The sequence below is a fragment of the Xiphias gladius genome, chromosome 15 (genome assembly GCF_016859285.1).
Source record: "Xiphias gladius isolate SHS-SW01 ecotype Sanya breed wild chromosome 15, ASM1685928v1, whole genome shotgun sequence".
NCBI lineage: Eukaryota > Metazoa > Chordata > Actinopteri > Istiophoriformes > Xiphiidae > Xiphias > Xiphias gladius.
This window is the reverse complement of record NC_053414.1, coordinates 16,948,106-16,964,235: the sequence shown is the minus strand read 5'-3', so window position 1 is coordinate 16,964,235 and position 16,130 is coordinate 16,948,106. Positions and strand designations below refer to the sequence as shown.

At 41.2% G+C, this 16,130-nt stretch overlaps 1 protein-coding gene across 2 annotated transcripts; it reads right to left on the bottom strand.

The window, feature by feature from the left end:
* Positions 1-146: 146 nt before the first annotated feature.
* On the bottom strand, positions 147-13,545 carry rfc1 (replication factor C (activator 1) 1). 2 transcript variants are annotated; one of them, XM_040145765.1, is made up of 23 exons: positions 13,412-13,545; positions 12,917-13,072; positions 12,044-12,119; positions 11,103-11,219; positions 10,370-10,680; positions 10,074-10,148; positions 9,427-9,504; positions 8,972-9,334; positions 8,636-8,749; positions 8,370-8,549; positions 7,671-7,775; positions 6,248-6,671; positions 5,992-6,104; positions 5,782-5,896; positions 4,774-4,862; positions 4,238-4,375; positions 3,805-3,900; positions 3,443-3,696; positions 3,216-3,333; positions 2,204-2,349; positions 1,901-2,114; positions 889-1,068; positions 147-786 (listed from the first exon to the last, which is right to left on the bottom strand). In XM_040145765.1, the coding sequence occupies exons 1-23, from the start codon at positions 13,415-13,417 to the stop codon at positions 685-687; spliced, it is 3,570 nt and encodes a 1,189-aa protein (XP_040001699.1). In that variant the 5' UTR covers positions 13,418-13,545; the 3' UTR covers positions 147-684. The 2 variants fall into 2 exon arrangements, with proteins under 2 accessions (XP_040001699.1, XP_040001700.1); XM_040145766.1 differs by having other exon boundaries at positions 147-783.
* Between the last annotated feature and the right edge of the window lie 2,585 nt (positions 13,546-16,130).

Genomic DNA, 16,130 nt, shown 5'->3' with positions numbered 1-16,130 from the left:
TTTGTGGCTGGATTTTTCAAAATAAATGTGTGATCTAAATATCTCATTTTAATTTAAAACCATTTTATAAGCACTTGTCAGCTTTCTGAAAAGTGAGTGCTTTCTCTCCTTTGGAGAAAACAAAAAAAAAACCACTGACACTCATGAACGACATATTTCTCTATTAATCCTCATGAAATCTTTACAAAATTGAAATTTACAGGGTTATCAGTGCTAACCGTATAGCAAAAGCAAAAGTATTATTGTTCTTTAGTTGTAGCAAAAGGTAACATCTTTCACGTCAGTCACATTATGTACAGGCTCGACATCAGGACCACAAATAGATGACTGAAGGAATGCACCCCACTCCCGCTGAGACACACGTTCCTACAGAGGCGTACAGACATGATAACGAGGAGCAAGCAGATAATATGCATCATTTGCTCAGTATGGAGATGCTCTCATGGAAACATGACAGGAAGTTTAAAAAAAAAAACAAACCCAAAAAAACAGGAAAGACATTTCCTCAGCCAGTGTGGTTAGAGTCAAGTGTTTGGCTGAGGGACAGATGGGTTGCCTGCAGGGTTTAACGGCAGTTTCACTGCTTTCTGATGCTCATTACGGAATCGTTGTGCAGAGAAAAGTGCAGAGAAAAATATTAGTCTGTGGGGGCACAGGCGAGGACAGTTTGTTTTCCTCCCCTGGTCATTTCTTAGCCTTGCCTTTCCCCTTGCCTTTCCCCTTGCCCTTCCCAGAATCTTCTTTCTTCTCCTTCTTTGACTCCCTGCTGGCCTTGGCCTTCTTCTGCTGCAGCGAGGAAGAAGAGACAGATGTGATATAAACAGACAGGTCAAGAAGAAGACATGGGTTTGGGCTTGCACATGCTTATCACTGTTTGAATGCTCTCACTTTGATCATAGCGTCGGCTTTGAGGCCCTCCCCTTCGTCCTCAGACTCCTGAAGTTCGTTGTCCATCTCCTCCCCTCCCAGCTCAGACTCTCCACCACGGCGGCCCTTCTTCACACTTTGCAGGGAGTACGGCGTCAGGTGAACTTCTTTGTTGTAGGCCCGCGTGAAAGCTGCCTTCACCTGGGAGGATGAAGACAGCACAGATGTCAAAATTCACTGTTTGCTGGACATGCAGAGGAGAAATCTGGGAAAAGCCACAGGATCTTGTTGAATGCTGGTGACTGACAACATTATCATCAGACGTAGGTTGTGTGTGTCACTTGACCCACAACACAAAAGGGATTGAAATACTGTGAAGATCAGCATGTTACGGTGCCAGTTTCACACTGTAACATGCCTCAATGTCAAATCTTTCCATCTTACTTTGTGATACATGCAGTTCTTCCTTTGCATTCATTAGGCTATTTTTTGTGTGATATGTTATATTCTGCCTATATGTTGTGATGCTGACTATGTATATGCTGAGCATTTTTTCCCCCACGCTATACCAAAAATGAATTCAACCAACTCTGGTCACATGGCCATTAAAGCAGGACTGAAACGAGAATTTCACCATCGCTTAATCTGCTGATTATTTTCTTGATTAAATGAGAAGTTGTTTTTTTAAAAAGTCTGAAAATAGTGACAAATGCCTGTTATAATTTCCCACAGTCCAAGGTGATATCTTCAAAAGTCTCGTTTTGTGTGACCAACAGTACAAATAGATATTCAGTTATTACCTCCCGCCAAGGACGTTATGTTTTCACCCGTGTGTTTGTTTGTCAGCAGGATTACGCAAACACTATTGAACTGATTGCTTGACACTGGCCTTGGCAGAGGTCTGCGCTCGCATCCAAACCTCATGTTTGAGAGGCTGAGACCAGCAAATGTTTGGCATTGTAGTTAAAAAAAAAAAAAAAAAAAAATGTAACCATTATCATCAAAAACTACACCGCCACCACCTCCTCCTGACCTTAGAGTCCAGTCTGGAGTAGGGGTCAGGCTGTCCGCCCCAGATGCTGATCTCCATGATGCTGTCCACATCCTCCTTGATGAGCTGGTAGTCGTCCAGCAGCTGCACAGCTTGACCGGCGCCGTCCACTCCGTGCCTCTGAAGTGGACTCAGCAGCGCCTGCCGCAGGTAGTGCAGGTAGTCCAGGTTCACCGCCTGTCTGCTGCCCAGCGTCCTGCAGGAGCCAAACAAATGAGACACTCCTTGTGGTTTTGTGTTCGACTGTGTAAATAGTTAAAAACCAGTGGAGCAGGTTCTACTCACTTTAAGCTCATGTGTGAGGCCAGCTCCTGGACGATACGGGAGTGTTTATTGGTGGAGGAGTTCTTGCCGAGCCAGCCGGGGAATGTGGGGAACTGACTCATGTAGCCTCTCATGAGCTCGCCTGGCAACACGCTGGCATAGATGGCCTACAAACACACACCGACCAGCACAACGATGAAGTCCCAACACATGAGCTTGTGTCCATTTAAATGTATAAGGTCGTTGCAGGAATAAGCTAGTGATAAGGTATAAGTGAGTGTTCACAATAATCAATGTTATGCCAGACCTCACATGTCGTCTTCACACAGATAATAGTAACGTTATAAAATGAGAGCACAGGCACCGATTATATTACGACCACCTGTCGTGCCTGTCAGCTTGGCAAGTTAAAGAAAGTAACGGGACTTATCAGGAGGTTTTCAGCCGCATTATTCAGTCGTCCTGTTTCATGCCTGTTTGACAGGAGGGATACGCCTCTTATCTTAATCAATGCAGCTCTCGCTCAACAGCTCAAGTTTCACTCATGCATTACAGACGCATCCTGAATGCGTCCTGTGCAGACCCTGATGGAGCACTGAGGTTGCCGCCGCTTTGCTAACGTGCTGCTTTTACTACAGCGCCAGTGTAGACACGTGTCAGTCAGTTGTCGTCTCCTTTTCAGTAACAAACATCGAGCACAGCCATTTCCACTGCAAACCCTCTGCTCGCACACAATCACTTTGGCACAACAACAGTCTCATATCGGGTGGTGGGACAAGGCAAACTGTCCCATCATCCCTCTGTATCAATAAGTGCGTGAAACAATGTCATGGTACGTAAAAAAAGTGGACTGATGTGTGGCCTGATCATGGACGACACATCCGTGTAGCGTAGCAGTTGTGCTGTCAAACATCCAACCATTACACTATAAATTGATCCTCACACCAGAGGATGGCGTGGGAAATGACCGCTGTACTCTTTGCCCTATAAGGATAACGGCGTAAGTTTGCGCGTGTGTGTGTGTGTGTGTTACCTGGGTAGGCAGCAGTGACCAGTTCTGCCCAGAGCGGATCCGTCTGTCCACCAGGTCTCCATCAGAGATGGAGTCCGCCGTCTTGCTGAGCAACACCAGGTGGGACTTCAGATCTCCACTGTGCGAAGAGACACAGACGGGAAAATACAGGACCATTAAAGGAATAGCGCCACATTTTGTGAAACATGGTAACTTGTTTTCAGGTGGAAACTGCCAGCCTCTCTCACCCGGCAGCAGCTGGACGAACGTGCGGGTAGTTCTCTTGGATGAAGAGTGGTGCTAGTGAATAGTCGTGGAAGAAGAGGTCGGACTTGTCGATGAGGCTCATGCGGGCAGTCTCCTCTCCCAAGGAAAACACCTTCCTGCAAACGTCAAATGGCCCCATTTTCATGTCCTTGCGAGCTCTGGCTGCGTCGGACTTGCACTGGTCGTACGTCATCACCTTGTCTTTAGCCGACCACATGCTCAGGTTGTGGATCACCTGGGGACAAAACAACCAGCATAAGGGGGGGTGGGGGGTGTCTGAGGGTTGCAAACGAAGACATAACCTCAGTATGAATGGACTTCTTTGATACTTTGTCTTCTTTACCTGTCGGACATCCTGATTGGAAGCCAGGATAATTTCGTTAAGAGCTGGGGGTGGGATCTTGATTCCTTCCTTAAAAGCGACGGACATCATGGCTGCCTGAAAAATTGAAAAAGATTCAGAGAGGGAAAGTTAGAAGGAAGGTGCTGTCTATTGCCGCTGTTATTACGAATCATATGCAAGTATCAAAGTGTCAGGAGTCACCTGATCTCAACTGTCTGCATTCATTTCATTATTATTTTTAATATTGTCTGTTTCCAGCTATTATCCAAATGCTTACAACCTGTCATTAAATGCACTAGTTGGATTCTCTCAGCGTCTGTGTGTCTTGTATCCTCAAGGTTTTGGCTTTTTATTTTAAGTCACTATCAGATTTCAGACAGGATGAGTGTGTGTGTGTGTGTGTGTGTGTGTGTGTGTGTGTGTGTGTGTGTACCTTGATCTGTTCCACTCGTGGCCTCTGGAAGCGCAGATCGAAGCAGTAGTTGGCCAGTGACCTGATTTTCGGATGGTTGCGATCGTTGCACATGCAGATGATGGGAATCTTTGAACTTCTGATCAGGCCGATCATCTCCTACAGGAGGCAAGAGGTCAGAGGTCAGTGTCAACAACACATGACGGAGGAACCAATAACCACTGAATCTTAAAGACAGCTGGAATAGACTGCTTAATCAGACTGAATTTCTATTTTGTGTCTCTTCATTATTTAGCCCAACTTTGTGCCAATGTTAGCCGTTTTCTGTTCGGAGGGAGTCATTATTTTGCGGTAAACAATCAGTAGCAAGGAGAAGGTAACTTCAAGTATGCTAATTACAGTTGTTGTTATTTCTGCAAGTGGACTCATAACAAACCAGAGGACTGCAACCTCTGAATCAGATTTTATTCTTTAAACATCCATATTTTCTATGGTAAAAGTGAGTCTGATCAGTCACCCCTCTAACTTTCGACTAACAGAGCAGTGTGTATATTAACCTGGATTCCTCCACGGTCCTCATTGCCAGCCATGCCATCAACCTCGTCCATGATCAGGACGTGTTTACTGCTCACCGTCTGAGACGTGCCTACAAAACACACAGATGCCAACAGTTACATAAATCACGTAGTGCGCACTTCATTTTTAGGCGAATTGTATGTTACGTTAATTCTTCATGGGAAAAGAATTTAACCTCTGCACGAAACAACAAAGACTTGAACGTGACAAATTTCTGCAAAGGCTTACACTTTATCGGCAGGTTGAAACACTTGAAACAGTAAATATGACCTGCTACAGTTAAGATACTGTCAGTACAAAGTAGCACCTCCTCTTGCAGAAATCAAAGCCACCGATTGTTTCGTGCAACAAACCCTTATAATCACACTTTCTGAAGAACTTCCATTTCAAAAATATTCTTAGTTTGCATGCACTATATCTTTGACATGTCACCACTGATTTTTTTTTATACCTGTAAGTATAAACGTACCAGGTATCTTACCCTAATGTTTGGGAGGTGTTTTTTGCTACCTTAAAAAAAAATTGGGAAAGATATATTAGCACACTGCATCACAGGGACAAGTTGATTCTGTGCAGGACGAGCAACCAACAGGTTTCTTTTGCAAGGTCAGTATGCAATCAAATCAACCACAGAAGACTATGTGTAGCTGCCTCACAATAAAAAGTGAAAACAGTTTTTTTTCCTTGTGAAACAAGTACAAACTATATAGTTATAAGATAGCTTGGTGAAAAATTTACATTGTTTAAATCTGTCAAATTAACCAGATAATGTAGTGATTAAGCTTTACAATGTACATGAGTCAATGTTCAAGTTTGTTTCCTGCACAGTTTGTGTTCATTTCTTTTCAGTTATATAAAAAAAATAAATAAAAAAAGTTACACAATCATACAACCAAACACCTCCAAACCACTGTATTTGGAAAACACAGCCTCTCTTTTTTATGTACCTGTGCCAGAAACACAGAGAGACAAAAATGAAGAGGGATCACCTTTGTAGAAGTTCTCAATGCTCGTGTTGTTAAGTGACTCTGCGATGACTTCCTTCAGGCTGTTTTTGCTGCGAGTACAGCTGGCGTTCATCTCCACGTAGCTGAAGCCCAACTCCTACAGGCCGAGCAAAAATGTCCACGTTTAAGACATTATTTGATCCAGCTCGGAGTAATGGTTGCAGTAATACTTAAAAAGCACCTCAGACTGACCTCGCACACCAGGGCAGCAGTGGTGGTTTTCCCCACCCCTGGAGGTCCAGAGAGCAGAGCAGCCTTATATCCTGATCCATCATCTTTTCCTCCTCCAAACTTACCAAACCTTGCTAATGTACATAAAACAAAAAAACAGCACAAAGAACAGTCTTCATCACGGGTTCCTTTTTCAGGGCTAAAATTCACTAAAACAAAATGAGCTCTGGCTTCTACTTTGTGTCATTAATACAAACAAAGCTAAACTGTCTGCTACCTGCTGGCTTGGAAGCAGGGGCGCTGTGGTTTTTGTGCCAGCTCTGCAGCCAGCGTAGCAGCTTATTGGCACAGCTCTGATCCCCCTGCTGGCCAATCACAGTCTTCAGCGAGCGCGGGCGGTACTTGTCCACCCACAGCAGACTGGCGTCCTCCTGAGTTGATGATGGGAATGATGATCCTGGGGCTGAAGGTGAGCAGGCGGAAGAGGAGGAAAGGGCCAGCTCCCTCCGGGCCGCGTGACCAGAGCCTCTCCCAAGGGGAGTGCCACCACCTCCGGTCCTGCCACCTTGTGCCAGGCCGGTCTTTGACGGGCTTGGGGTGTGAGGAGACGTGGAATTACCCTTGGAGGGAGAGATCTTCTGGGATTTGGGGGTGCCCTTTGAAGTCTGGCTGGGAGGAGTCCTGGTCTTTGAGGCTTTGCTCTAATTGACAGAGAGGGGGGAAAAAGAAAACATCCCAAAACAGTTATAGGCCGTCCAAATAAAATTCATCCTTACATGTAGAGCTGAAATGATTCATTTTTCATCAGATCAACAGAAAAATATTAATAAAATAATCAAAACAACTATTTAGAAAGTTGATTAATCATTTTAGTCATTTTTCAAGCAAAAAGTTCAAACATTCACAAGTTCCAGCTTCTGAAATTTGAAGATTTGCTGTTTTTTTTTCTTTGTCATTTAAAATCGTAAAATAAATAATTTGGGTTATTCACTGTTGTTCTGACAAAATAACCTGAAGACATCCACTGAGGCTCCGAGAAATTATGATGGGCTTTTTTTCTTCCGGGGCACTTTTTTTGACGTTTCGTTGGCTAAACGATTTTAACCGATAAACCTAGATAATGAACATCAGATTAATCAGTCGTGCACATAATTGTCAGTTGCAGCACACAAACTAGCTTCCTAGCGTCTCCTCCTTGTCTACGCACAAAGACACGTCTTGTCCCTGCGTCTCGGCTTTCTGAACGAGCTACCAAACACCCACTGTGGTGGAAGTGCACTAATATCATTTTGCCAACTATACAGCTAATTGGCTGGTCAGCTTTATCGTTCTGAACAACTTAAAAACATATCTACAAATGTCAACAGACAAAACGCTGTCTGTGGCTTGTGAGCTACAGCTACAAGAACAACAAGGTTGTTTGTGTTGCGTCTCGCTGCTGCTGTCAATCAAACAAGATCAGGGGCCCGCCCCCCTCAGAGGCCTGAAGGCAAAAGGAGAATTTTCTGACCTCGAAGAACTTTTTTTAAAACTTCGATTAACAAAAAATATGAACAATAACTTGACAGTGATTTTTGACCATAAAATGGGATTTAAGATCGCATTTAACATCTTTTGGGTTCAAATTTTGACACCACAAATTGAATGACCCTGTAATCAGCATGATACACGATGTTTCAGTAGATACTTTGAACGCTGACCTCCGCCTCTGCAGCAAGCTCATACTTGGACTTCTTTCCTGGTTTGGTTCTGATCAGCTCCAACAGACCATCCTCATCCAAGATCTTGGTACCAAAACTCTCTGCCTGAGCATAGCGAGACAACAAAGTATAAAGCCAAACTGTACAAACATAGTGTATTTGGAGGACAGACACAGGGAAATAGTATGGAAACGAGGCCGGAGAGGGAGAAAGAGGAAAGTTTTACATTTGTTTGATTACTGCTGCTTATATATTGATTATATCATACTGATATTGCTTATATTTCTATTATTCTGTTATTTGTGATTCCAAAAGGCTTCGTATGGAGCTCCCCCTAAATTTTAAAAAATTAACAACTGCTTGTGGAGTTATTAATTTATAAAAAACAATCCCTTACCTATCCCCTGTATTTACAAAACACACCACTCGTGTTCAGTAGAAACTACATTAAAATTGGAAAATACTCAGTAGTGCTGTCATTATGATGGCGAATTATATACCGTGACGTATTAACACCTAATGTAGAAATATTTTTAAGCTTACATCCACCCACTTTGCATCTATAACTCAGCCAGTACATTAAGGTTGATTCGTTTTCATCCAAAATCATGCCAGTCAGCATCAGTGCTCACAGCAATCAAGCATTTTCTTCAGGAAATCTGTTTGTTTGTTTTTTAAAAAGGATGTCAGGTGGGTCACCTTCTCAAGCTTCGAGGCTCCGCTGTCCCTGCCCTGCACCAGGTAAGTGGTCTTTTTGCTGACGTTACCCGTCACCTTGCCTCCATAGCGCTCGATGAGGGCTTTGGCGTCATCCCTCTCCATGGACTCCATGACCCCAGTCAACACAAACACACAGCCCTCCAAACAGTTCTCTGCTCCCTGGAGAACACACACAGCATACCATCAGAGATTAAGACTACGGTGGTGGTCAGAAGCTCTTTCCACAACTGACGGATGTGTGTTACCTTTGGGATTTCCTTGGAGCCCAGAGCTCGTGGTCCATCTCTGTTGAGGTAGTTCCTGTAAGCTGAAGAGTTGACTTTCTTCTTCTCAGCGTCTTCAGGACTAGTGCTTGTGCTCTGATCAGAATGGGAGACAAAGAGGAGGACATTTAACTTGTTCTTCTGTAGATTTTCACAATGTATTATTGTGCTTTGTATTTTATCCCAGGCTTCTGTTTCAGTGGCAGAAAAACCAATTGTCCTTTGGGGACAAATAGCGTGATTTATTGGTAGATTATGTCCAGTATGATCTGGATACGATGCATTTCAGCTGACGGATAAGGCATCCACAAATCTCACCTCTGGTTTCTTGGGGGAACTTTTAAGTGCAGTGGGTGTTGTTCCTGTTTTGGGTGTGAACTTCATATCTGAGCTTGACGAAGTGGGGGGTTCCTTTCTGGGAGAGATTTTCATTTTTGTGGGTGAAATGGGGGTTTTGCTCTTTGGCCCTAGGTCTTTCTCTTCATCCTTTTTCTTCATCGTGGCCAGTTTGGAGCTGGCTTTGACAGGGGCAAGGTTCTTCTTAGGTGACGGACTGATCATATCCTCCGACATGCTGCGGTTGGTCTTCGACGGGGTGCTTGTGCTGCCAGCAGCAGAGTCTGTGCAGCTCTTTCTGGGAATTGTGGCAGGGGCTTGTTTTTCATCAGAGCCTTTACGAGCCTGGATGAGGACCCAGAGATTTGTGGGTTAATTGCTGTTCATAGCCACCAACATCGCAAGTGATTGTGCCTTTTTATCATTGTGTTCATCACCTTTTTCGCCTGTGGCTCCTTGTCCAGCATGGCCAGCGTTTTGGCAAACTCCTCGTCCTCATGGACCTGCTTTTCCAGCTGAGTGACATCAGGAGACGAAAACAAAACCATTAGGATGGAAAAGCAGAGGCCAAGTTCAACTATGGCTTTTATCAGCACTAAGAAGTTTTGACTGAACAGTCACACTTTTGAGATTTTTCCATGCAAGTACTCAAGCAAACTTTATGTAAATATTTAATATTTCAGGAATTCTCCAAATGATTCATAACCACGTGTAAAGTAATTCCTTCACTTCTGCAGGATTTTTATGGCTGCACCAGCCCTCATACGCCAACCGGCAGTGACACTGGGTAAGACATTATTAACACTTCTTTTCATTATCGATTAAACTACATATAATGTAATCAATTTGTCCACGGTGACTTATTCAAATTGCTTTTTTTTTTTTTTTTAAATCCAACAAACAGTCTAAAAAGAAAAGCATCAAATTCTCACAATTTCACATGGAAAAATGATTTGAAAAGATTCACTGATTATCAAAATAGTGGCAGATTCATTTTCCGTCAGTCGACTTCTCGATTAATCGACTTCTTTCAGCTCTGATCACTAGTTCAATGAACGAGCAGCTGTTATGTCGATCAGCCCACCTCCATGTCCTCTTCCATCTGCAGCTGTCTGGCGATTTCCTCATCACTGATCAGATCATCTGAGTCCTGAGTTGGCTGAGAAGTAGATGAGTTTTTACACAGTCAGTTTGTTGTAAAATTATCGTTTTAAACGTGTTTTAAACATTGATAAAAAGCTGACAAAAACAACTCGATAAAGGGGTCAGTGGGTGATACTCAGAGAGAGTCACGTCCTGTATGGTTTGGATATAAAAGCATCACATGGGAAAAATGAGAGGGTTGGAAGAGAAGAACAGAAAACAATCGTCAGCACTCACAGCCTTTCGTTTGGTGCTGGCTACCAGCTTCTTGTCTGAGCGCTGAATAGTCCCGCTACCAAAGTAGTCAAATACTGAGGTGGGGGTTTGTTTGGGCTTAGGAGGTGGGGCCGATTTAGGCGTGACCGGCACAGGAGGAGACTTCACCCCAGTTTTCCCCTGTGTGGAGGCTTGGGGCTTGACAGGAGTCTTCGGCTTCTCTTTGGCCCCTCGACGCGCACTCTCTGCATCTGACTTTTTTGGTTTGGACTTGTCGTTCTGCTTGGCTTTGGAGACCTTCTTCAGGGATTTGAAGTTGTCGCTGTCTGAGTCTACAATCAAAAAGAGAAATATCCTATCAAAACAGACCTTTTCCTAAAAGAAGCTAATATCATTCCTCAACTTAAATCTGGATCCATCTTCTTACAAATTTTCGAGTCTCCTAATTTTTTAAATGACTATTTGAATGCTTTTCTTTTGTTCATTACAATTCTTTACCTATTTATTTTCATTTTAAAAGCTTTTTGCAAATTTTCTGTAAAGGGGTGAAATTTTTTTATTTTTATGTGCACTCTTAAATAAGCTGGCGGACAAATAATTAAGTAGATATCCATTGTGAGGAAAGGGAAAATCTTGAGTGCAGATATATTTAAGAAGATATATTTTCATTTATCGTTAGCCAGGGAAATGTGAGAATTCGTCACAACAAGCCCAGCATGCACAGTATGTCGGAAATATGATGATAAACCATCACCTGTTTCAGAGACATACTGCACAGGATCTTTTTTGGGAGATGACGCTGCCTTGCTGGTCTTCTGTTTCTCTTTTGGGGATTTCTTTGACTTCTTCACTTTCTCCTCCTCATCCGAATCTGGACAGAAAACAAAGACATGTGGCGAAGAAAAGACACAGGGAGAAGGAAGAGCAAGATGTAAAGGTGTAAATCACAGCTGATGAAAAAATTTACTACTATGTAGGCTACATTTGAAGTTTCAGGGGGTTTTTTTCTCTTCAAAAACAAATCCATGGCAAACTATAGAAAAAAAACAACAAAAAAACCCCAAAGGCTGTTGCATCGGTTTGAGAATGTTTTCTAGTTTTTATATTTTACATCACCTGTATTTTACAGTTAGAGATGCAACAATTAGCTGATTAATTGCTTAGTCGTTCTACAGAACATTAGTCAGAAACTATTTTGATGATCGATTAATCATTTTAGTCCTTTTTTAAAGAAAATAAGCGAAAATAAGTGAAGGTTTTGTGCTTGTCTTTGCAACATCTGAGAGCAAAGTGAACATCTTTGGGTGTTGGAATCTTGATCGGATTAGGGCTGGGGCTAATGATTATTTTTCGATTAATCTGCCCATTATTTTCTCAATTAACCAATTAATCATTTAGTCTATTAAATGTCAGAAAACAGCACAAAATGTTCCGAGTCTTTCAGAGTCCATTGTGACTTTTTCAAATGTCTTGTTTGGTCTGACCAACAGCCCAAAGATATTCAGTTTAAAATGATATAAAACAGAGAAAAGCAGGAAACCTTCATATTTGAGAGGCTTAAAACAGCATACATACAGCCATGTCAATACTTCACCTTGAGCTTTGGGAGATTATGACAGAATATAACAGAATAAGGAAAATAATCATTAGTTGCAGCCCTGAAGGGAATCATTTAGCAGCTTAAAATCTACTTACCTGACTCTATGACTGCGTGCTTCTTTCGTTTTTTCTCACTATCCTTGCGTTTCCCCTCTGTTTTGGAGCTATTGGCCTGAAAAACATGAACCAGAAGTAACCCTGATGAATACAACGATAAAACACAGGAATCACTACAATAAGGAAGGCAGAAGATAATGATGCTGAAGTTAGCTTCAGAATCAAGAATTCAGGTGGAAGCTTAAGGACACTTAAATGACAATACTGAGCAATGGATTCTCTGTTTTTTTATTTACCGTTTCAAAGCGTGTGAGAAATCCTAGTTAAAGCCCTTGCACTGTTTAAAACCCACTTTTAAATTTGTGTAACCTTTATTTTATTCAAGAAAACAAAAAATTTAGAATTTCTCCATCCAGACAACAATAGACCAGATCTAGCCTTAAAAACATTTACATCTACATTTACACTCATCAGACCTGGACCTGATTCACATGTAGACTCCAGTAACTGTATAAAACACAGTTTAAGTTGTGTGAAACGTTTGCTCTATTTGTGAAAACACATCAGAACAGGTCTAGATCCCAAAACCACTCCACTTAGGCTTGTCAAAACTGGACTAGATTAACAGAGAGAGTTTAAACACTGTTTAAAAGACAGTTTCAGTTGAGTGAAATTCTATAATCCACTTCATCTTAAATGTATTCCTTTGTGAAAACACAAAATGGGAGATTTCACTGCTTTTTTCAAATCCAGACCACATTAGACCAGGTCCAGATAAAAAAACCCATTATACTCAGACTTGTCAAATCTGGTGTAGATTACCAGGGAGCGTGTAAAGACTGTTTAAAACACAATTCCAGATTTGTGAAGCCTGCGAAACTTCAGCGTCATAGGTCAATATTATTTCCTTGCCTTGGGGGGCTTTTTGTTTTTCTGTTCCACCTCCTCGTCTGGAGACAGAGGCTTGTTCTTCTTCTTCTTGTTCTCCTCTGCTCTCAGGTTTCCGTTTGGGGCTGGTTTCTGCACCGCAGGCTTCCCCGCAGCCGGTGCAAAGAACCGCCTGATGTCCTGTGTGCAGGCAGACAACATGAATGATAAGTTCTCCATGAAATCGAGCACAACAGGCAGCGACAGCCATGCTTTTTACACTTTGGCGGTTTCACTTTCTGACCTGGGTTGTGAAGGAAAACGTGCATCGTTTAAAAACAGCAGGCAAATATCAACTGTTACACGAACAGAGAAGATCAAGCTGTGTTCCTGGCTAACTTTAGATAACAGGCTGATGAAGTTTATCCTCTTTAGCGGCAGCTAACACTGCGCAGCGTCGTTTTCACTTCCTTTGACCACTTTATTTCCATGTACACTTCGTCGTGTGAGTGTGGGCATATTTTAAAATCTGTAACGTACCATCATGAAGCAGTTTTCCCGTAGTTTTGGTGTCAGGTTATTTTGTCAGAGAGGTAAGAAAATCCTGCAACTGCTTGGCGCGAAACGAGACTCTGCGGTCGCCAGGAGATGACGAGCAACTGGGAGTCGGACGGTGTGCGTCGTGTGCGTCACTCAGCGTGAAAATAAAATAAAATAAAATAAGGAATTTTCAGATCAGTAAATGTCTCACTGTCACTCAGCCCCTGCGTTTTGTTATTTAAATAATAACAAAAAATATATATATATTTTTTAAATGAAAAAATAAATAAATAAAACAAGGAATGCTTTATCTGGAAAAAATTAGGATGTATTATACATCAAATAAGCATATAACTGTTATATCACTCAGGGTTTTACTGTGGAATTTTGTCGGTTGGTCGATTGGCAAACAAAAACAAATGTGTGTGTGTGTGTGTGTGTGTGTGTGTTACTGTCATATTTTTGTCATATTTTAAGAATGTTATTATTTCTGGTGCAATTCAGTCTGGTTCTCTTCAACTTTTAAGGGAACTGTAATCCCAATACAGACGAATGTTGTTAGCTCTACACACACTTATATTGGGGGTATTGGTATTTGGAATAAACTGCAGTAGCAGACACATCAGAAGTGTTTTGAACTATGTTACATTTCCCGCAGAAAAAAATATTTTGGTCTTCTCCTCTGGGTGACAGACAGTGGAAAGTAGGCTTGTTGTATCCAAAATAAATACTGCATTTGGTAATAGAGTTAAATAAGTATCCTTGAAAGGCTTTACATTAAATTTACACTGTAAAAGAATTATTGGCAATAGGATAACTACAAATTATGCTTATGATTTTTGTAATTCATTCAGGATATATATTTTTTTTTAAATGAAAAAATAAATAAATAAAACAAGGAATGCTTTATCTGGAAAAAATTAGGATGTATTATACATCAAATAAGCAAATAACTGTTATATCACTCAGGGTTTGACTGTGGAATTTTGTCGGTTGGTCGATTGGCAAACAAAAACAAATGTGTGTGTGTGTGTTACTGTCATATTTTTGTCATATTTTAAGAATGTTATTATTTCTGGTGCAATTCAGTCTGGTTCTCTTCAACTTTTAAGGGAACTGTAATCCCAATACAGACGAATGTTGTTAGCTCTACACACACTCATATTGGGGGTATTGGTATTTGGAATAAACTGCAGTAGCAGACACATCAGAAGTGTTTTGAACTATGTTACATTTCCCGCAGAAAAAAATATTTTGGTCTTCTCCTCTGGGTGACAGACAGTGGAAAGTAGGCTTGTTGTATCCAAAATAAATACTGCATTTGGTAATAGAGTTAAATAAGTATCCTTGAAAGGCTTTACATTAAATTTACACTGCAAAAGAATTGTTGGCAATAGGATAACTACAAATTATGCTTATGATTTTTGTAATTAATTCAGGATATATATATATTTTTAAATGAAAAATAAATAAATAAAACAAGGAATGCTTTATCTGGAAAAATTAGGATGTATTATACATCAAATAAGCATATAACTGTTATATCACTCAGGGTTTTACTGTGGAATTTTGTCGGTTGGTCGATTGGCAAACAAAAACAAATGTGTGTGTGTGTGTGTGTGTGTGTGTGTTACTGTCATATTTTTGTCATATTTTAAGAATATTATTTTTGGTGCAATTCAGTCTGGTTCTCTTCAACTTTTAAGGGAACTGTAATCCCAATACAGACGAATGTTGTTAGCTCTACACACACTCATATTGGGGGTATTGGTATTTGGAATAAACTGCAGTAGCAGACACATCAGAAGTGTTTTGAACTATGTTACATTTCCCGCAGAAAAAAATATTTTGGTCTTCTCCTCTGGGTGACAGACAGTGGAAAGTAGGCTTGTTGTATCCAAAATAAATACTGCATTTGGTAATAGAGTTAAATAAGTATCCTTGAAAGGCTTTACATTAAATTTACACTGCAAAAGAATTGTTGGCAATAGGATAACTACAAATTATGCTTATGATTTTTGTAATTCATTCAGGATATATATATATTTTTATCAGTAGGAAACTTGATTTGTCACCTTTACTAAAGATGTGAAGAGCAAAGAGCTAACAAGACTTCAGTGCTTTTTCTCTCATTCATCATGTGAGCGTGGCCTCATGAGACAGTGACAGGTGACTTCTGTGTTTGGTGTTTACAGGGGGAAAATGCTGGGATGCAGACGCTGGGACCATCTGTCTTTCACCTTAGGACGCCTTAATGATTCTTGAGCTGACACAGTGGCTTGCATTACCATCAAACACACTTTGGCGAATGTGTGATTGTGCGTTTGTGTCAACAGCCTCTATATAGAGGCGATATGTACCGTGGCAAGAGAAAGTAACTGAACCCGTTCAGAATTACCTGCATTTATGTATAAATGTCTCTTAAAATATTCTCAGATCTTCATCTAAATTAAAATTATGGACAAACACAATCTATGTACTGTTCTTATCCACACTGAAAACATCAAACATTCATAGTGTAGGTTGGAAAAACTATGTGAACCCCTCAGGTAATGACATCAACAGAAGCTAATTGGAGTCAGGAGTTAATAAAACTGGAGTCCAGTCAATGAAACCAGAATGGAGGTGTGGGTTAGAGTTACTGTTACTTATAAAAAACCCTCAAACATTTTGAGTTTCGCTGTTCACGAGAGGCATCGGCTGGTGTGAACCACGCCTT

What these genes read in the sequence shown, in the direction of transcription:
- rfc1 (XM_040145765.1), bottom strand. An exon ending in GTTCGTCCAGCTGCTGCCGG is followed by an intron (nt 3,334 to 3,442) that starts GTGAGAGAGGCT and finishes CTCTTCGCACAG; the next exon opens with TGGAGATCTGAAGTCCCACC. An exon ending in GCCTCACACATGAGCTTAAA is followed by an intron (nt 2,115 to 2,203) that starts GTGAGTAGAACC and finishes TGGCTCCTGCAG; the next exon opens with GACGCTGGGCAGCAGACAGG.